The sequence below is a fragment of the Rhinoderma darwinii genome, chromosome 3 (assembly GCF_050947455.1).
Source record: "Rhinoderma darwinii isolate aRhiDar2 chromosome 3, aRhiDar2.hap1, whole genome shotgun sequence".
NCBI classification, from domain to species: Eukaryota; Metazoa; Chordata; class Amphibia; order Anura; family Rhinodermatidae; genus Rhinoderma; species Rhinoderma darwinii.
This window is the reverse complement of record NC_134689.1, coordinates 36,218,552-36,241,668: the sequence shown is the minus strand read 5'-3', so window position 1 is coordinate 36,241,668 and position 23,117 is coordinate 36,218,552. Positions and strand designations below refer to the sequence as shown.

General features: G+C 38.1%; 1 protein-coding gene across 31 annotated transcripts in view; it reads left to right on the top strand.

The window, feature by feature from the left end:
* The window catches only part of LOC142748889 (protocadherin gamma-C5-like), a 352,928-nt gene extending 330,037 nt beyond the window's left edge, over positions 1-22,891 (top strand). For 28 of the 31 annotated variants that reach the window (XM_075856238.1, XM_075856226.1, XM_075856241.1 and 25 more), the window contains exons 2-4: positions 13,563-13,621; positions 17,438-17,529; positions 20,619-22,891. In XM_075856238.1, the coding sequence (XP_075712353.1) occupies positions 13,563-13,621; positions 17,438-17,529; positions 20,619-20,845 (378 nt within the window). In that variant the 3' untranslated portion in view covers positions 20,846-22,891. The other 3 variants (XM_075856243.1, XM_075856225.1, XM_075856224.1) reach the window with 3 other exon arrangements.
* Positions 22,892-23,117: the final 226 nt, after the last annotated feature.

Here is a 23,117-nt window from a genome sequence, read left to right as displayed (position 1 = left end):
CGTCTTGATTAATTTTGTAATCTGATCATTTAACAAAGATCAGGGAGACTCTATTGAGGTTTTAAGAGAGATTAGTACCTTTGTTGCTATGTGAAAAGCATCCTGTGAGCATGGTGATTGTTATTCATCTGCTATTTAGGATTTCACCACTAGATGGCAACGTGATTTCTCCTCATGAAAACTCTATTGTTGACAATTCAATGTCTGCCAGCAGCGCACTACACTGACAGCAGTTCAGAAAAGCAGATCTGCAAAGCACATTGGAAAAGACAGAGCTGCTGTACTCCCTCTCACGTCGTGTTCATTATATTTTGTCACTGAATCGCCTTTCGTCTTGAAAAAATTACCAATGGAGCAGAAAGGAGTCTGCAGTTCCCGGCACTGGCAAGTAATGGGTTTATTTTTTGTCAGTATCTTGAAACTAGCGTCTGCACAGCTGAGATATTCTTTACTGGAGGAATCGGAGCCTGGGACTTTAGTAGGCAACGTTGCTAAGGATCTGGGATTAAACACAGCAGGGATTTCTGAACGAGCTCTGAGGCTGGGGTCTGAACAAAGCCAACAATACTTTTCTCTTAATCTGGAGAGTGGAGCAATTATAGTAAGGAGCAGGATAGACAGAGAAAAATTATGTGGCACAAATGTAAATTGTGTTCTGCCTGTGGAAATTGTTCTTGAGAAGCCTCTGGAACTTTATCGCTTGGAAATAGAGATTCTGGATACAAATGATCACTCGCCTGTTTTTCAGAATGCAGAACGTACCATAAAAATAACAGAGCTGGCTGCAGTTGGTACTAGATTCCCTCTAGAAAGAGCCCAGGATCCTGATTTGGGCATCAACTCTGTGAGCTCCTACAAGTTAAGCCACAATAAATATTTTTCTTTAAATGTACAGGCCCGGAAAAATGAAAGACCCTCCCCTGTGCTTGTTCTAGATAAAGCTCTAGATAGGGAAGAACAAGCAGAATACAAATTGGTTCTGACTGCTCTGGATGGTGGGAGTACACCCAGATCCGGAACAATTGTTATTACTGTTATAGTGATAGATAACAATGACAATGCCCCAGTTTTTGATAATACATTTTATAAAATTAGTTTAAAAGAAAATGCACAATTAAATACTCTTGTAATAAGACTGAATGCAACGGATAAAGATGATGGCTCAAATGGTGAGGTCAGTTATACCTTTGAAGATATATCATCAGAGGACATAAGCAATGTCTTTAGCCTGGAACATAAAACAGGAGACATACGACTTAAGGGACCACTGGATTTTGAAAAACACCATTCTTATGAAATCTCCGTTAAAGCTGTGGATCATGGGATACCTGAAATGGAAGGACACTGTGTAATCCAAGTGGATATTGAAGATGTCAATGATAATTCTCCTGAAATTCTCATCTCTTCTTTGGTATCATCCATCCCAGAAGATACGCCTCCAGGGACCACTGTGGGACTCCTAAGAGTTAGTGACCAAGATAGTGGAAAAAATGGGGAAGTGCACTTGGAAATTTCTCCAGATCTTCCTTTTACTATCACATCCACCCAAAACCACTATTCCTTAGTCACGGATGGATTCCTGGATAGAGAACATGCTAGTCAATACACAATTGTGCTTCAGGCGACTGATTTGGGAGACCCCCAGCTGAAAACACAAACCGCTCTAAACATTTCTGTCACAGACATCAACGATAACCCACCAAGGTTTGAACGATCCGTCATCAATGTTGACATAAAAGAAAACAACAAGCCCGGGGCGTTACTTTGTACTGTCTCAGCATCTGACAAGGATTTTGGAGAAAACGCTCACATCACTTACTCCATATTTAACAGTCTCATTAATGGTTCCCCGGCCATGTCTTTTATTTACATGGACACTCAGAATGGAAACATTTATGCTCAGCAATCATTTGATTATGAGCAAGCTCAGGTTCTCCAGTTCACAATCAGAGCAGAGGATTCTGGGACGCCAAAGTTATCATCTAACTGCACAGTCTATCTGCACATTCTGGACGAAAATGATAATCAACCTTCAATACTTTACCCTGGAAGTTCACGACAGGTTTCAGCCCAGCAGCCGCTTCCAAGGTCTCTTCCAGCCGGTTCTTTGATAACTAAAGTTGTAGCAATTGATGCTGATTCTGGATACAATGCATGGCTCAACTATAACATCGCTAAAGCGACAGATCTCTCATTATTTAAAGTTTCTTCTCATACTGGTGAAGTCCGCCTGGCTCGAAGCTTCCAAGAGACAGATTTACAAGTACAAAACCTTTGTATTGTAGTAAAAGATAATGGAACACCGTCATTGTCTTCCACAGCTACCTTACTCATTTCTCTAGGGGATGGCTCATCCGAAGAAAGTCATTATTCTACAGATCTGCAATCTGAGGCCAAACAATCCCCCAATGTGACCATGTATCTTATTATCTCTCTAGCTGCCATTAGCGTTGTGTCATTTGTTACTTTAATTATTTTGCTGACAAAATGTTTTAGGAACAAGCAGCAAATGACAAACTCTGAAATGAATCACTACATCGGGCACACCCAAAAAACTTTACAGCTGAATCCTACCAGCACACTCAGATACATGGAGGTTTCTATGATGCCGGGAAGTCAACAAAACCAATACCCTAAAACAGGCGGTTCTTCCGATATTAATAGGGACACATTGAATATGATGAAGTCTTTGAACTTTCCTCAGTTAAAGCAACTAGTCAATGAAAGTGATGATGTCATTTCTGGGCAGTTTGAGTGGAGGGACACAGCACAGGTGAGATAGGGACTAGTTTGGGTTTTGTATGCTGCATACTTATAGACACAATTTATAAAGTGCATCTAAAGCATTCGGTGTATATATAAATAGATGGAGAAAGCTATGTTCTGTTGTATTTTAAATTGTAATAATGATGGTTGATATTATTGCTTAACAGGTTATTGGAAAATCCTGCAATTTATAAATTAGCTATAGTGATACGTAATCTAGAGCACATGCTGGTAAGGAGCCTCAGGCAGCCTAATTCTAGATTTTACATTCCATATACATTGATCTAATGAAATTATCCAGCAGAGGGCAGCATATTCCCCGACCAGATATGATCGTTGTTTACATGAACTTCAGTGCACTGACATACTTTTAAGCAATGTCTTGGAAGATGCTGTCATATTTACAAGCTGCTATTAAGAAAAAAAATCAAAGTCGAAAAAATGTATAATTTTTTTAATGAGAGTGGATGATGGAGTAGTAGTGAGTAGTGTTGTACACTGCTATATATACACAATAGATCTAATGATGCATTCCTAATTTTTCTATCTATTACATGTGACTACTTTTTAAGTGCATTAGTGTCAATGATTTCAAAACATTTTTTATATATATACACCTACATTTATGATTAGAAATCTAAAGGCTTTGCTACTTTGTAACATTTGGGAGGATATTAATAATTGTTAATGTCTCGTATCTGCCGAGGTCATTTTCTCTCCTCCCCATACTCCAGTTTAGTAGTCTCCATGTCCATATTCTGTAAAACAGAATGCACAGCTGACATTACAATGTAAACCCTGTGCATATTTGAGATACCAGCTAGTCTCATGTACATTTGAATGTGGCTTTAGTAGGACGTACAACTATACTGGAAGAGAAGACATTTATATAATGGGACTTCAAATCTCCACTATAGTTTGGAAATGGCAAGTAATTATTTTATTTTTTTCTTGTAACCACAATGGAGCTTCTGAGAACCTTCAATATTCAGTGTTGGAGGAAGGAGAATTAGGTACATTAGTTGGCAATATTACCAATGACTTAGGTCTATCAACAGCTATTATATCTGAACGTAGGATACGTCTAAGGCCCTCAGGAGGTGGTCCGTATTTTGGAGTGGACCAACAAAGTGGTGCCTTTTTTGTAAATAGAACCATAGATAGAGAAAGTGTGTGTGGATCTAGTTTACAATGTTTACTGACAGTAGAAGTCGTACTTGAAAAGCCTTTGGAGTTGCATCGAGCGGAAGTTGAGATTTTAGATATAAATGACAATTCTCCAAAGTTCTCAAGCACAGAGCAGGTGATAAAAATAACGGAGATATTTGCATATCCGGGTGCCAGGTTTCCTTTGGAAGAAGCACAAGATCAAGATTCAGGCATTAATGGGGTTAGACAATATAATTTAAGCCCCAACTTGTACTTTTCACTATCTTCAAGAAGTCAAAACGATGGTTCTCCATTTCCGGAGCTTGTCATAGAAAAGGCTTTGGACAGAGAAGAGAGAGGAGACTATCATCTCATTCTCACTGCCTTTGATGGTGGAGATCCTCCAAAGTCTGGAACATCACAAATAACGATCATTATTATGGATTTCAATGATAATGCTCCTATGTTTCAACAGACGTTTTACAAAATAAATGTGATAGAAAATCTACCAGTGAACACCCCAATCATTCAAATAAATGCCACTGACTTGGACGAGGGGTTGAATGCTGAAATAGAGTACTTTTTGGATGGTCGCACACCAGTCTTCATCAGGCAATTATTTTCTCTTGACCCCGACACAGGCATCATTAGAACAAATGGAATTTTAGATTTCGAAAGTTCTAACTATTACGAGTTAACTGTAAGAGCAAAAGACAAAGGAATACCACAAATGGAGGGCAGCTGCCTTGTTCAGATAGCAATTGAAGATGTCAATGATCACTTGCCAGAGATATTGTTAACATCCCTGTTGGGTGAGATTCCAGAGGACACCGTTGTTGGAACAACTATTGGACTTTTTTCTGTACTTGACAAGGATTCAGGAAAAAATGGGGCAGTACAACTTTCTCTGTCACCTGATGGACCATTTCAAATGAAGTCATTTAAGGACCACTATGCTTTAATTGTAAGTAACCCCCTTGATAGAGAAGATGTTTCCCTATATGAAGTAGTGTTGACTGCCATGGATATGGGGTCTCCATCTCTGTCTTCTCAGGTAACAATTATAGTTAATATTTCTGATGTTAATGATAATCCACCACTGTTTTTGAATCAAGATCTCAATACCTTTATTCATGAAAACAATGAACCTGGACACTTGCTTTATACCTTATCCGCTTTTGATCGAGATGAAGGGAATAACGCCAAATATACCTATTCTTTAGCTGAACACCAATATGGAAGTTTACCTGTCTCTTCTTTCGTCTCGGTTAACCCCATTAGCGGAGTCATTTATGCCACACATTCATTTGACTATGAACAAGTTAATGTTTTAGAAGTCATTGTTCAGGTGGAGGACGGAGGAGAACAACCAAAACTTTTTTCCAATATGACTCTATTTGTTTTTATTTTGGACATGAATGATAACCCTCCAAAGTTATTATACCCAAAGCTTTCTAGAGAGCCCACCAGCCATCTAAATATATCAAATACCGTGCCAGTGGGTTATTTGGTCACTAAAGTGTCTGCAGTGGACTCAGATTCAGGACACAATGCATTGCTATCCTATAGTTTTGTAAAGTCTTCCGATATCTTCCCCTTCAACATATCCACTCATTCTGGAGAAATAAAAACCGTGCGGAATTTCTTGTCGACTGATGACTCCCAGCAGAAGCTTGTACTGTCTATCAGTGATATGGGTAAACCATCTTTATCTATTACTGTTACCCTACTTGTAACATTAGTGAACAATGCCGAGAACCCCAAACCTTCCTTCTCTCTTCTGTATTCTGCAAATAGCACTGACATACTAATGTACCTGGTTATTTCATTGGTGGCCCTTACCTTGGCATTTCTAGTTACTTTATTGCTATTGGTAGTAAAATGTTTTAGAAAAGACATGCATCTGTGCCAGTATCCTTGCTGGTTTTTAAGTCAGTCAAATACGGACAGTTGTCATGGGAGACAACAACCTGCACTTCATATCAATATGGATGGCACACTAAAATATATGGAGGTTAGAACAGATCCAGCCCATCCAGAAAGCCAGTGTTACAGAACATATTTTTCTCAAGGAGCCGACAACATCAATCTCACACTTCTGAAGCCTCATACGTTTCCTACAATGGGAGAGATGGTCAACAAAACCGAGGGTTTAGATGTTAACAACATGAGAGATTCGTCTCAGGTGAGAAACACTTTATATGTCCTTGTTATCACTACGTCTATCTTCATTTGATATGATTTGGGTTAAGTGATGATTCATATACTGTAGTTCTTTGTTGTTACCTATCAAGAGCCATTTTTTCGTTGGGCTTTATTTCATTACAGCATTTTACTTTAAATATACAGTAAGAATTTACTCACCCATAATGCCCACCTATAACAGATCAGCTTGTATTTGATGTGCAGAGTATTTCAGTGCGTGATCCAGCATAAAACTCATTTGAATAAATCTCCCAGGTTGCATTGCATAAGGGCTTTCTAATTCTGCTCATTGTTTTAATGGTAGTAATTCTTTTTTTGCCAAGTGATATTTTAGGTTGTTTTAAAAGGTGATACAACAGACTATGTCCACTACTAATGCTTCTTCTTCCCTGTAGAAAGTCATTTTCTTAACTTTGCCTTTCGCTGTAACTTGTTCTGCATAAATCAATAATACATGAAACTTTGTATTAAAGGAAAGTGACATCTGCTTAAGGCTGATCACACATGCAGTTTTTCTTGCAATTTCTTGAGCTAAAACCAGGAGAGACTAAGTAGAGGAAAGTATAATATCTTTTTTGTATCCACTCCTGTGTTTGGATAAAAAAAACTGCCACAAAACTGCATGTGTGATTCCAGCCTCACCCTCATTTCCCAGAAGCCTGTACTTCCACTATACCTCCCTGTGGGCACGCTATAAATCTTTAGAGTAAGAAAGAACATGGGTCAATGAATGGGAGAATGCACTTGTGCCAAACAGAAAGACTTTACCTACATCATTTTTCTCTCACAAATGACATCCATTATGATGATATATGCATTTGGACAGAATTTGATAACAATTGGTTCTGTTTTCATGGCCATTTCTGAACCTTTTTTCGTTAAAAAAACCCCACAGAGTAAATAACTAAAGAATCAAGTATATCAGTGTTACTACCTAACCATATTACTAGCAGGGAATGCTACATTAGTAAAGAAAAAAGTATTATATGGGCAATACAGTGGCTTAGTGGTTTGTATGTTTCACCTACTGTATGTTTCCTCCCATGCTTCAAGAGATATTGAGGTTTATACTCTTAGGCCTCATTCACACGAGCGTGAATTATGTCCGTGATTTCAATGGGGCCGTTCACAAATGCATGAGTTTGCACACAGCGAGAGACCACTGCGTGAAACTCACTGCATGTCCTATATTGGTGCGTTTTGACGCACCTACGGGCCCATTGAAGTCTATGGGTGCGTGAAAACCACGCACTGTAAACGGATGCACATCCGTGTGCCGTGCGTGATTTGCGCATCAATTCAATTGAAAAATAAAAGGTGTGCTTTGCGAGTGTGTGAATAACGCATGCCACCCGCAAAGCATACTGATGCATAACGCAACACACACGTACCAGATTCACGTGTGTTTTTCACGCGCGTGAATCTGTTAGTGAATGAGGCCTTACTATGAAATTGGTGGGTGGGTGTGTGTGTGTGTGTGTGCGTGCGTGTTTGTTAGTTAGTTTGAGAAAGGGAAATTAGAATAATGTGAATGATGACAATCTCCCTACAGTCCAAGAGAAGGTGTATGGGCAGCACAGCAGAACAAAACCTCCAGGGCATAAGGGTGCAAGCTTCCAGGGATCCGACTTGTAAATCCCCAATGGTATACAAATGTAAGGAGAAAGAGGCAGCACTCCAAGGGTCAAAAAATAGAAAGTTTATTCACCCATCAGTGAAAAAGGTGCAACGTTTCAGCTGCTCAATGCAGCCTCTGTCAAGCCTTCTCCTTACATTAATCTCCCTACAGTGTTATGGAATATGTTGGTGCTGCAGAAGCAGCAGGTAATAAATAGTAGTACTCTTATAATGCAGTATTTCCATCTGTAGTTACTGCTCTCCCTCTTCTCTGGTTTATTATTCAGGCGCTGATATACTATTACTCAGCCTTAGGCCTCATTTACACGAGCGTGTGCGTTTTGCGCACGCAAAAAAACGCTGCGTTTTGCGTGCGCAAAAGGCAATTGACAGCTCCGTGTGTCATCCGTGTATGATGCGCGGCTGCGTGATTTTCGCGCAGCCGCCATCATAGAGATGAGGTAGTCGACGCCCGTCACTGTCCAAGGTGCTGAAAGAGCTAACTGATCGGCAGTAACTCTTTCAGCACCCTCGACAGTGAATGCCGATCACAATCTACACCAACCTGTGAATAAAAAAAGACGTTCACACTTACCATGAACTGCCTGCTTCCTCCAGTCCGGTCTCCCGGCCGTTGCCTTGGTGACGCGTCCCTCTCTTGTCATCCGGCCCCACCTCCCAGGATGACGCGGCAGGCCATGAGACCGCTGCAGCCTGTGATTGGCTGCAGCCTGTGCTTGGCCTGTGATTGGCTGCAGCTGTCACTTGGCCTGAATTGTCATCCCGGGAGGTCGGACTGGAGGAAGAAGCCGGGAGTTATCGGTAAGTCAGAACTTCTTTTTTTTTTTACACGTATATGTATATTGTGATCGAAAGTCACTGTCCATGGTGCTGAAACAGTTTAAGTCTTTGAGCACCGTGGGCAGTGACTGTCTCCTGACGTCGCGTACCCGAACATCTTTTGCCGGGTTCGGTTAAAACGAGTTCGGCCGAACCCGGTGAAGTTCGGTGCGCTCATCTCTAATTTGACACTCCGTTTGGATGTTTGTAACCAGAAAAGCACGTGGTGCTTTTCTGTTTACATTCATCCTTTTGACAGCTCTTGCGTGATTTTCGCGCATGCAACGCAGGACCGTCAGTGTGGCATGCGTTGTTTTCACGCACCCATTGAAGTCAATGGGTGCGTGTTGCGTGAAAAACGCAAGAATATAGAACATGTCGTGAGTTTTACGCAACGCACTCACGCTGCGCAAAATTCACGCATCGTCTAAACAGCCCCATAGACTATTATAGGTGCGTACGGCACGCGTGAAAAGCACGCGCGTCGCACGCGCGTATAATACGCTCGTGTAAAGGAGGCCTTAGCTTATGTTCCTGCTTGATAATAGAATAACAAACAGACTGCTTAACTGTTCAGTTCCTTCCAACATCTGAGAACAGGTTAGATCACCCATGTAGGCGGCATTAGGCAATACCAACAGTACAGCTAATATTTCTAAATCTCTTATGCTGTATGTTTGTCTGGATTGTGTACAAGCCATTCTAGATCATCAACTCCCCTGATAGTACAAATCCTACAGCATAAAGGAAGAGTAACGCTGCTGCTAACGGATACAGGTCACTATGAAATACCTGATCGGAACCTGTTATTTCATAATGATACGTATCATTTCACTTGTGTATTACTTGTTTACACTTTCAGCACCGTGTTACTATGTGTCATCAGTGAAATTCTTTTTGTTAGGGGGCATATGGTGCTTAGTACAGTGCAAAGCTTCTAGTGGATAATACCTCAATAATATGGCATCCGATGGAATAGAGAGCAGATTCATAACTCTGAAAGACAAAAACTCTATGCCTATACATATACCCTGTATGTAGGTACAGTATGGCCCCATGGACTGCTGTGGGTGCCTTATTACGGCTACATACAGATTGTACTGTGCCATAATACACCCATTAGCATTAGGCCTTGCATGATATGTTTTTGTGCTTTTGTGTTGATATTTAGTATTTGTGATTTTGTGTTGATATTTAGTATTTATAACTTTAAAAGCTGTGTAAATGTTAGAAAGTGTTTTTAAAAAAAAATAAAAATGTATTTTATTGTGTGTTAATAAGCCTTGTGAATACATTTTATTAAAAATAATTTTTACTTTTTATGATACAGCTGCTTTGTATTCTGTATACAGAGCAGCTGTATCGTTCGCTATTTACTGAATCCGTCAGTCCCGCGGACCTGACGGGTTCAGTGAGACGCAGGGTCCAACTAGTTCATAACACTTTCAAACATTTACATAGGCTTTAATAAAGGGTAAAAGGGTTAGGACGAAGCTGCACTCCCATTGTTTGACTTTGTTTTATATTACATTGCATTGCCCCCTCTGTAGATGTTTCTTGGTTATATCTGCCTCTAGGAATACTCAGTAACAACTAGTATAGATACAATAAAATCTCCCCATAAGTTGTCTGTGCCAGCTTTCCTGCAGTCCTGAAGGGCAAATCTTGCCTCAATTACAGGATAGATTCCCAGTTGTTTATTGCTTTATAACCAGGCTCATTTTCCTTTTATGTCTCTCGGTAAGTTGGGTAATGCCCCCAGTAGAGGCAGTAATGGAGGCCATATCATTTGTAACCCAACTTTCCCAGACACCGATATAACTAAGAAATGACTTTGACAAGGACTTATTTTTTCTTTAGGGGGAATGCTAAGTAAATGTTATATAATTAAGGGGACGGGAGAACTATGTATAGGAAACGTTTTGTTTCATGTAAAACTATGAAAATGAAAATATGCTGGCAGTATATAAATGTACAGTATTTACGTCCTGTGTTTCCAGTTTGAACTTGTCTATGTTTAAAAATATCTATGATTTATAATCAAATAAAAAGCATTTAATCCTAGAAACCTTGTATATATAAATAAATAGTAGTATAAAACAACAAAACAATCAAGAGCAACGTTCCATAACACAGACACTGATAATGATCATTCAGCTTGTGACAGAAGTAATCTCAGTGCTGGGATTGCACGAAATCCCCTGATGATCTGGTTCATTTTGGGTCACTGGTAGAAAACAGCAGAAATACATTTGTAGAGGCTGGAGCTTAGCAATCTATCTGTCTATCTATCTCTTCTATCTATCTATCTATCTATCTATCTATCTATCTATCTATCTATCTATCTATCTATCTATCTATCTATCTATCTATCTATCTCATATCTATCTATCTATCTCTGCTATGTATCTATCTATCTATCTATCTATCTATCTATCTATCTATCTATCTCATATCTATCTATCTATCTATCTATCTATCTATCTATCTATCTATCTATCTATCTATCTATCTCTTCTATCTATCATCTATCTATCTATCTATCTATCTACTATCTATCTATCTATCTATCTATCTATCTATCTATCTATCTATCTATCTATCTATCTATCATCTATCTATCTATCTATCTATCTATCTATCTATCTATCTATCTATCTATCTATCTATCTATCTATCTATCTATCATCTATCTATCTATCATCTCTTCTATCTATCTATCTATCTATCTATCTATCTATCATCTATCATCTATCTATCTCTTATCTATCAATATCTATCTATCTATCTATCTATCTATCTATCTATCTATCTATCTATCTATCTATCTATCTATCTATCTTATCTATCTATCTATCTATCTATCTATCTATCTATCTATCATCTTTCTGTCTATCTCTCTCACCTTGTGATTTAATATTGGCAATGAGGATTTGCAAAGACAGGTGATCGCTCTTAACTTTTAAAGCTAAAATCCATTAAAAACTTGAAAATTAAAATGACCGCAGTCTGCCCCAGTATCCTACCTTTCCCATCCCCCACCACTGTACATGACTCATAGGAAGCTGAGCTATGGAGAATTGTCTGGCAGTGTTTCCCTGAAGCCACAGCTCTGTGGGATTTTAACAAGACTCCATATTTGTGCAGAGGAGCTGTATTTATTGTTACTCAGGGAAACAAAATCACCACCAGTGTTAGGACCCTGCCAAGCAAAACCCCATGTCAGCTTCCAGACTCCTATGAATGTGACAGGGTCAAGCAGGGATATTGGGGTTAACTGCTATCACACCTCAATATTCCGTTTCTGTGGAGTTAGGATTTAACAACGTAATCCAATAACATTTGCATTTTAACATAAATCTCATTGTCTAAATATTATTTCAAGCTGTTTCTAAAAGAATTAAACATTCTCTACTGTAATTTATAAGGAAATCACTGGGGAGTGATGAGAATATAAGAGTTATCCAGATTATTAGTAATAATAATATCAGACTTCGCCATTATTACCAGGATTGTACCAGTATATCTGTATAGAGCTGTTTGGCTAAAGTGCAATTGGTTCATATGAAGAAGCCGCACACGTTTCATCCATTACTGTACAGAGGAGGTCAGGAATGTGTCACTTTGTATGCGGTTAATAAACTACAGATGTTGCGGCAAAGTTTTGTGTAATACAGCATGTATAGCATCCCAATTACATTGAAACATAACAGCGCAAGACTCCACAACTCAAAGCAAGAAAACGGAAGTTCACTTTAATTTATGGACGCTTGTAAATGAATGTTTCTGTTTAGCGATGGAATTTATTAGGATGACTGTTCATATACAGTATAGACTGTATGTTTTTACTTCATATAATATTATTCTGAGTATTATTAGAGGTTAGACCAGGGGACGACCTCCAGGAGCGAATCAAGTTATATGGAGGTAACTGAGCCAAACATTGTGGGGGGGGGGGCCCCTTCCTCTTTCTGAAATGGGAAAATGCCTGAGCAAAAGCCAGCTGAAAATTCTAAAATGATATCATGCCAAAATAATAATGCAATAAAGAGCTTGAATAATAGCAGCATACACTGCCTAAATAACAGCTCTATACAAAGCTCAGATAGGACTCTGTTTATATCTTCATTCAGGTTTTCCATTGTTCTGCTCCATCATAGGATAGTTAGGAATTCCATCATTATTATTATCTTGGACAAAACGGAAACAGTTAATGTTATATGTGACCAATTCTGTACCATACTCTAATTTGTACCATTGGTTGTAACACATATTGGACATTGTAGCAGTTTTTAGCAGTCATTACTAATTAATAACTACAATAGCTTTGTAGAGTAAAACCATTCAGATTCTTGTAGGTATCTTGCAATCTTTTCACCTACAACAACCAATGTCTCGAACGTATTGGAACACTAGGCAGATCGGGTGCAAATCGCACATGTGTATAATCAACCTAATGTTTCGCTCAGCCAAATATTTACCTTCCTACAAGGAGATTCCTTTTCCTCTAGAGCCGTTATTTCCAACCCTCAGCTCTCCAGTTGTTGCAAAAGTACAACTCCCAGCATGCCCTGACTGGCTAGGAGTTATAGTTTTGCACAAGCTGATGAGCCACGGGATGCAGATCACTGCTCTAGCACAACTTATTAGTGGCAATAACAAAAACAATGGCGGATGTACAAGCTGGCTATCTCTGGTCAGTGGGGGCAGGCAATTCCACGAAAAATAACAATTCTGTTTGTTCACATATATTTTGGTAAGTTTATATGTTGCAGTATATTGTATATCTATAAACAATAGCATTTAGTATGTCCCATGATACAATCAAAAATGGGTCAGGAGTTACTTAATGGTTAATTCACGCCACATACTGTATGAAGTAACAAATAGTAAGAATAATTTGAAACAAAACTGATTTATTCTTGTTTCCAGATGTTCTGTATAGTCAGAATACCAGTTAAATACGCTATTCTGTTTTTATTCAGCAGGGGCAACCTAACACAGACTGGCGTTTCTCCCAGGCTCAGAGACCCGGACCCAGCGGGTGAGTAATCTCCATGTTTTTATACTGAATACTGTATAAACATTCCCAGTGAAGATGGTAGGTGATGCTCAGTATTTTTTATCTGAGTCTCACATGAGAGGGTCAAATATGAAGGTTAATAATATAGTGTTTACAAAGTTAGGCCTCTGGATATTTGTTTGGTCCTAGACGTTTTCACATGGATTTTTTTATTGAATTCTCACCTCAAGGCTTTCAAATGCTGACCATACATGAAAAGCCAATGCTATATATAGAATAAAGTACAGATGTAACAATCTTTAAAGCGATCCTCCAGTCCCAGGATTTTAAATATGATAGGGTATATGGAGTAGTATCACCTGGTGCCCTCCATTTGTACCCCTCTGCTGTGGATCCGCCATATTAGGGTCCCCTCTGTGCTGTCCCAAAATGACTGCAGCGCTTCTTAGACTACGAGTCTGAGACGTTCCCACTGTTCTCGGATTGGCCAGAGCTGCTGACATGAGCAGTTCCATCCAATCCGTGAACATATGAAGTGTCTTAGACTCAGTCTGAGAAGCGCTGTGGGCATTTTGAGACAACAGAGAGGGGACCCTAAAACTGCAGATCCACGGCAGAGGGGCACAACTGGAGGGCACCAGATGATACTTCTCAATTCACTGGACTGAGATAACAATGAGTAACACAACCTTCTCAATATTCAGTGACATCTTCATTTGCAGCCAATAGTTTTTTATTCCAATTCACATAAACAGAGAAAGAACAAGTAGTTCTCCAATCACTGACTCTTCTAATGATACGTACTAATATCTCAAACACAAAATTCCTAGGTACAAAACTGTCCAAGTCATTTAATGTTGTGGGTCTTAGTGATGTCATCACCTACTATTTTATGGATTTCATTGCACCAGTGTGTGTGTTATTTTTATGCAATTATAATCGATCATTAAATGCAATATTCCTAATCTTAATTTAGGACCATTATCCTGTTTATCAAAGCTTTAAATTTAAACTGCTCCTAGCATGATAGGTCTGGTTCTGATACAGTACTGGGCCCCAAAAGTCCAGTTTAAAAGAACCCCATTTGAAGCTGATTTAGAGCCAATCACTTGCGTTAAGGGACAATGTTTTATTGAGTTGATTCACAATTTACCTATTCGAAATTATTAACGGGAATTTCCCTGTAAATTTTTCATTGCTAGTAAAATGGACCTACCAGGTTTATTAAATATACCAGTGCTAATAATTCTCTCTCTCTTTCTCTCTCTCTTTCTTGTCCCTTAAATGCATGTTTTGAAGGTGCTCTATACTCAATAGGTCCTTAGCACCACAGCAAATAACAAAATGGCTACATGTTCCTAGGCTGTATAGGAGTAGTTGCCAAAATGTTTGCCAAAATAACACCCCATTCTCTGTGTTTTACTTCCTGATCTTCAGCTATTGGCTGAAGATTTAACTCACAAACTACCTTCTTTGCCCACCCCCTGCATTCACTCTAAAGATTATATTGGTAATACAGAGAGCTCTCTGCTATATTGTATCTGCTTCCTGTTAATTTGAACAAGAAAGCAGGGAGAATTATCTAAAATGAAGCAGAGAGTTCCCAGTATTAACATTATTTGTGCAGAGTGCATGCAGGGGCAGGCAGAGCAGGAAGTCTATAAGGTGCAGCTTCAGCCAGAAGCTGCATAGCAGGAAGTGATGTCCGAGAAGGGGTCATCAGTTTGGAATCTTCTCCCAATAACATGCAGTCATTTTGTTATTTTCTGTGGTGTTAGTTGGATATTCCCATCTTAGACATTTATGGTATATCCTATGGATATGCCATAAATGTCTGATAGATGCTGGTCCCACCTCTGAGACCCACACCTATCTCCCGAATGAGGGTTCTCCGACCCTGTCCCGTCTGGTGAGGAATCAGTTTAGAGGTGGCCAGGAATTCTGGAACCATCCGAGCTCACTGAGCTCCGCTGCTTCCGTAATTCACATAGAAGTAACTGGGAGCTACTTAAACAGAAAAGCAAAGCTAGCTACAGATGTGTCCTCCCGTACTTTCTCTCTAAATCCAGCATAACCTGAGATGTATTGCATAAAATATTAAACAAACATGTCAAAAATAAAATTATGGATTGCCTCTGTCGGATGACATCTATTACCCATAGACTCCCATGTTAAAAACGGATATGTCCTGTAAATGTATACTTTTCTTAACATGGGAGTCTATAGATGATGAATGGCCGATGGATGGCATTCATGAGAGGCATCGTTGAACATCCGTCACCCAATGTTAAAAATGTATACGTTTAACGTATACATTTAACAAATACTTTTTTTACTAGATGGCGAGAGATTGTATTGAATTGGGATCATGACAAGTTGTATAACTTAACGCAATTCAAGAAAGAGTAAGGGTGGACAGATCTGTATGCTATTTCCATAAATTGAGACTACTATGGTAATTATCTAAACAGCAAACCTCAGCGAGCTCGGTTGTTTCTGGAATCCCCATATGAACTGATTCCTCATCTCGATGCTGCGGATAGCGGCCACCTTGCAAGGCAGGATGGGGTAGGAGGAACCCTATTCAAGAGAGAGGTGCAGGTCCCAGAGGTGGGAACCGCATCTATCAGATATTTATGGCATATCCTGTGGATGTGCCAAAAGTATCTGGTTTCTTTTACCAGCGGCAATCGGTTGTTATCACCAGGGGAAGCCATGTCTAGGTATATATTGAAATGTGGCATTACATGGTGACTATACAAATAAATGGCCATCTATGTATTGCATGGACACGTCAGATCCTCAAGAGCAAGAACTTATCTTTCTCTGTTCTAGACCCCCTTATTTTATGTCCTAATAGGGCATATTATTAGGGGGTTACAGGGGTTATCCCGAGACAACCCTTTTAAGGACCTATAAAAGACACCTTGATGCCCCTTCTATGACATCACTTCTTTCTCTTAAGCTATCGGCTAAAGTTGAGCCTTACAGACTTACTTCTCTTCCTCACTCCCCTGCATGCACTCTGCACACAAGACTGTTAATACTGAGAGCTCTCTGCTCCATTTCAGATAATTCTCCCTGCTTTCTGGTCAAAATTCAAAAAGATGTAGCTAAAATAGAGCAGAGAGCTCTCAGCACTATCAATATAATCTGCAGAGTGAATGCAGGGGGCGGGCAGAACAGCAAGTCTATGAGGTGAAGCTTCAGCCAATAGCTGCAGAGAATGGGGTGTGATTTTGGGAAAAAACTTTGGCAACATCTCCAGTACAGCCCTGTAACATGTAGCCATTTTGTTATGTCCTGTGGTGCTAAGGAACTTCAAACTGTTTTTGAGGTACTAGAGAGAAAATTAATGGCCCTGGTATGTAACAGGGCCCTAGTAGGTCTTTTTTCACTATTTCTAAAACATTTGCCTTGAGTTTTGCTTTAATTATATGACCTGTGTGTACAATAATAACCAAATAGTTTAGGCTCCTAGCCTAAGAGGGACTACTTCCTATGTGGGGAAACCTTAATCTGTATATAAAATATTGAGTAATTAAGAAATTAAAAAATATAGTATCGTATGATATCCAAAATTCAAATTCCATCCATGAGCCATGAACCCAACTCATTAAATAATCTGGCTACTATGGTAATTTTGTAATAATGCCAAACTAATTCATAAACAGAATAATAATAGAAATGTCCTCTAGATAGTGTAATATTTACATGTCCCCTATAAATCATCTGTTAGCATCGCCTCTCAGTGTTTCTTGGCAGTACAGATAGACACCTGTCCCTCCCTCACATTTGGCCTCTGTCTTATAGGAGTATATCTTTTCATCCTTTTAGAGCACAACAACCCACAGAAGAAGCTGGAGTGTGGCCAAACAACCAGTTTGAAACAGAAAGACTGCAAGCAATGATCCTGGCATCAGCAAATGGTTAGTTTTATATCAGTTAATGCTAAATTCCTAATTAGATAAATAGAACAGTTACTGAATATAAAGCATGTGTAACGTGACGTTCATTCTTATACTGTGATAGTCTCAAGAGAGGATAATCCTCAATGCTATGAAACATCAAAGGTGTCAATTCCCCTCTTCCGTTAACTTTCCCTTTAGAACATAAATGTGCATTAACGTCACTGTGTGTTTCAAATAAGTCCTCCTGCTAGGAAAGAGAAGAATAGCTACAATCTACTGATAAGTCTACTGTACTGATCCTGACAATGGGGATAATTTATCGTTCCCTATAACTTTGCATGGAAGCAAATGTGAGTCATGGAAACCTCTGAGTGACAACACTGCATAGATGGCAGAAAAAGTTTGCAGAAAAAGTTTGCTAAATTCAAGTCACAGAATAAAAATTTTAAGCAATTATTTATTTTATTTTTAAAGCAAAAAACTGCACTGACGCATCCTTCTGCATCTGTCTAGTCATAAACACATAGGAGCAGATTTATTAATATATTACCAAAGTTTTGTGCTATAAAAACATTGCAAATGATGACGTCCGAGACAAATGCCATTTATGAAGGCCCTATGCCGCTTTTTTTTGGCACAAACAAGTGTTATATAAATATAAAAGTGACGAAAATTATTCCAGGTCTGCCCCTGTTGATGAATTGATTAGTTAAAGGGAATGCATCACCTATCAATTTTTTTGGGACTATATAAAACCAGATGAAACACAATCCTTTTTAATCTGTTTTTATTTTTTGAGTGTAGATTTTTTTATTCTATTTTCTGTATGTGATTATGGGAGCAGCCATTTTACCTGAGATGCTGTTAATAGCATGTAGAGAGATGTTTACAGCAGCTGCATGAAACAAAGCAATAATCTGGAGCTGACCCATTGACTTCTATGGGAGAGTTTACTAGGCATGCTCTGTGACCTGTGTACAGGTCAATGTGCAGGAAGGGATAGGAGGGGATCTGTGTCCATCACCGATTGTCAATGGTGGATCCTCTGTTACCTATATTGTAATCCTACCCGTGATGATAGTAAGATGACTGCTGAGAAGTGATCTCTACAGAACAGGAAGTGTCAGTCTATTATAAGGCTCAGTGGCCAGAATGAAAACAACAAGATTTCTGGATCATTTTTTAATATGGATAATGACATAGAAAATAAAAAAAAATCACCATAAATTCTTAAATAAATATGTTTAACTTAAAAACTTAACCGGTATAAACCGCAGCATTATCATGCACATATTGATATTCAGAAGTGAGATCTGTGTCATTATACGGCTCTGCGGAGACACTGCACTATCGCAATAACGATCCATTTGAAATTCTTGACTATGTTTGATATTTGGGTATAATATTATAGATGTCATTTCCATAATGTGATATCTGCACTTTTCTCACTGACTCATATCCTGGTATTTTAACCCACAGGATGTAGTGAGGTAGATTTTTATTTAGTTACTTTAACAGCGCACAACATTTTCTAACTATATTAATGTAATCTATATTGGACTGATGTTCCAGGCAAATGCTCTCAGCCTTATAACTGCTGCTCACGATAATAGACTCATATTGATTGGAAACATGAGTGCTACAAATGTGGAATGTGGAACTTGGCCTTTAGCTGTGTCAGTTCACTGGTAACTCTCAGCAGTTATGATCTTATTCCTCTGCGATATTTCAACACATAAATTTAGTTTCTAAGATGGAAATATATATTTGTTGTACTGGACAACATCATCTAATGAGACAGTAAGTTGCCCCTGTTAGTGTGTATTTTGCTTTGACTTTCGCACTACCCTCCTCATTCTTATTTTCATATGTATTATTATATATGTAATTCATCACAGTTGCACTAAGATGCCATCAGCAAGTTTTACATTGAAATATACAAAATTAAGATACTAACCGTAGACTCACACAAACATTCACCATAACAATTAACCATTGATTTGTCTCGTCCCACAACATTGTCCATTGTGTCACTTTCTTGACAATGGAAGCATTTGGCATGTCTTTATGTCATTAAGGTTTACAAAACTAGAGGTGCACTTTACCTGTACTGTAAGGGAGACTTGCGAATGCATTTTTAATATCAGAAAGTGGCGCACTATTCAAGCTTGAGCCCGGATCACCCATACATAATAAGATTCCTAAAAATTGGTCTCAGGTGACTTCGGTAGGATACTCATATTACTTGAAAAAGCCTATTCATAAAAGAGCTGCAGTTAAATGTTAATATTAAACATGATAAAAACTGAAATACATATAAATTGATCTTCAAAGGGTTTTCCTACCATGATGCACTGCTGTATCCCAAGCTCCTTTCTGCTAGGCATTAGTGGTTGTCCCATTGGTCTAACCCCTATAGATCAGACATTGATGGCACATCTGATCGATATGCCATTAATTTTCATGGTGGGAAAACTCCTTAAACTTTAATTTACATGAATCGGTACATGTGATGTGATAATAAAAACTAATCACCATTGTCAAACTTTAAAGGGATTTTTTTGGTATCCACTTCTCTATTGGGTAAAGCTGAGAACAAATACAGAAGAGCTCTAGACACTACTAGCCTGCAGAAATGGCCAATATGAATAACAGACAACATGATTTCAATGACCATCCTGTTATGATTCACATCCAAAAACACTGTGTTCCCATAAGATAAACCTCGGATCGTGGTGGTGGTGGTGGGGGGCTTCCAGCAGGGAGATTTATGATTCACATCCAAAAACACTGTGTTCCCATAAGATAAACCTCGGATCGTGGTGGTGGTGGGGGGCTTCCAGCAGGGAGACTTACAAAAGTCAGCATCTAAATTGTGAATGATTTTCTTGCTTTGAAAAAATAAAATTTAAAACCAGGGATGTAACATATATAATAAGACCAATATGGAAATGTTCCCCAATGGTAAAGTAACCCTCCAGTATGTATTTTTATATTTAGATTATTGCTTGTTGACCTGACCTATTCTACATGAACATATGTTCCAGAAAATAGTATTGTTATATATTAAATATACTCCAGCTGACCAGTATTCCCTTGGTTCCCAGTAGAAGCTGCTGAAGGAAGTTCTGCTATCGGAGCAGGAACAGGTACAATGGGCCTCAGTGCTCGCTATGGACCACAGTTCACACTGCAACATGTCCCAGACTACAGACAAAACATCTACATTCCGGGAACTACATCAACACTCACTAACGCTGCTGGGAAACGAGACGGAAAAGCAGGAGCACCTTCAGGAAACAAGAAGAAATCTGGTAAAAAGGAGAAGAAATGAAGATAAAATCCTGCTTATAAACAGCGCAGAATCCCATAAGAACATCCCCCAGCAAAAATATCCAAGTGATGTTCAATGTCTTATCTACAATGGAAGAGAGGGTTAGAATTGGTTATATCAGTCATCATTAGGGCTAGTAGCAGGGTCCTCTCTGCTATTAGACCTTGTGATGAGAATACTAGTATGGACACTGGATATCTGAGCCCTATTGAAATGCGCCAATATTTTCTATTGGCCAGGTTATTATATTTTGCAAAGTCATTTCTTAACCAATGATGTACTCTTTTTACATAAAAATAGAGTCCAGCCTCGCTGATAGTATTCCACATCCTTATGAGAATTCTTCCAATGTAAATATGTAATGCTAAATAGTTATTTATAATTTATCAGCATCAAAGAACTTATGAAGTATTCTTTAAGCTTTATTAACCCACATGGCTTTTTTTTTTGAGGCAACAAATTATAAAAAAATAAAAAAAAATCAGTTGATGTTTGTTTTTAGAATTTAGAATAAACAAATTTCCAGTGGTAAAAGTTTTTCTGTAAAGAACTTTATGAAACCCAAAATAATGAAAAAGTTAAATAGTAAATGCTTAAAAAAAATTAAAAGAACCAGAGGAAAGCATAGTATGTCTACCAAATGGACAAATGCCAGTGTGTTGACCATGTGTTGACCATTTTGTGTAAAAATGATTACATTTTTAAAATTTCATGGGAAAGAATATTGTGGGAACATGCTAGAATCGAGAAGAATTAGAAATACAAGTCACAATGTAGGAAGTGGACAGGATTATGATTATTCTCATTTGTTTAAATTGTTGCACCAAGGAATGCATGTGTAATAATTACTTTCGGTCAGCATTTCTACAGGATTGTCTTCCTTCTGCATGTATGTACCAAGCATGGAGTGTATGCATTCTTTATATAGAATGAAGAAAAAGTGAGCCCGTTTAATGCAGGCCAGATATTTCGTGTTTAAGAATTACAATTTCCAAGGAGCCACTTTGGACAAGAAAAAAATTTGTAACAAAAATTGACATAAAAGGATTGATCGCTTTACTTTATTGTTTTTAATAATTATTAATCATTAAATCACAGTTTTAAAAAAGGAGGACTGTGGATTTGCTTGTTTAACTTTTTATGAACAAATATTTCTACATTGGCGTGTCCCATAGCTGAGCTGTAGTGATCGAACATCAGACCTTTATATAGCTTTATCAAAAACACTAAATCTAATAAATATTAGTTAAAATGAGCTTCATGTCTTGTCATACTATTTTGATATTATAATGACACTGGCAAAATGAAAAGAAATATATAGATTTTCCACGTTTTATTTTACAATTTGTTTGTAATTTTGTTTATTTCTCGTGATTTCTTTTAATTATTTTACATGTGATGTATTGTAGCTGCTAAGAGCCTGTAGCACACACCCTTATCTTTTAATGATGATTTTTTTTGTAGGTTTCACATATATCACATAACTATTAAGAGTAATTATCTCATTGAGCAAAAAAAGGGCAAGAGTTATTCATTTTTGCAATGGATATGAGAAAATGGTAATTTTATACTCGTTATTGTTTGAGTTTCTGTTCTGGGGATTTTGGAGGCAGATAAGAAATCCTGATGCCTTCAGCAGTAAAGAGTTGTATCTCGTGCTTGTTGCTCACAGTTATATCATATTAAAGCCTCATACACTAATCTCTGCATACTATGCCAATGCCTCTCCTGTATCAACAGGGTGAGATGCAACCACTAATTCACCCTTTACATGGGTAACTACACAGTAACCTTCTCCAGAGCTTGTAACACTATTAAATAGGGCAGTCACACAAGTTGTTTAGTGGTAGGTGATTTTTTTTTTCTCGTTCTTTTACTTTATAACAAAGCCTTCATTGTAGTATAGATGGTATTGTAATATAGTAATTATGTGATCCTTCCATCCCTGTATATAACTTGTGGGCTGCAGTACTTTAATTCCTTCTGTATCTTTCTGTGTGGTTTGTGATATCAATGTACATTAAATTGAATCCATCTGTCTTTTCATTGTGTCTATTTCTGACCTGTACTTTATGATTATAAATATGCTTTCACCCTTCTTATACCAGTATAGACTAATGTCAATGTATTACACTCAAGTTTTATACAATAATATTTATATTGCTTTTTCTTTCTTTGAAGAAAAAATGAGAAAATAAATAAAATGTTTTCTTCCAAACAATATTTCTCTGCACATTTTTCCTTACTTTAGTTTTAGTTGTACTTTATGATA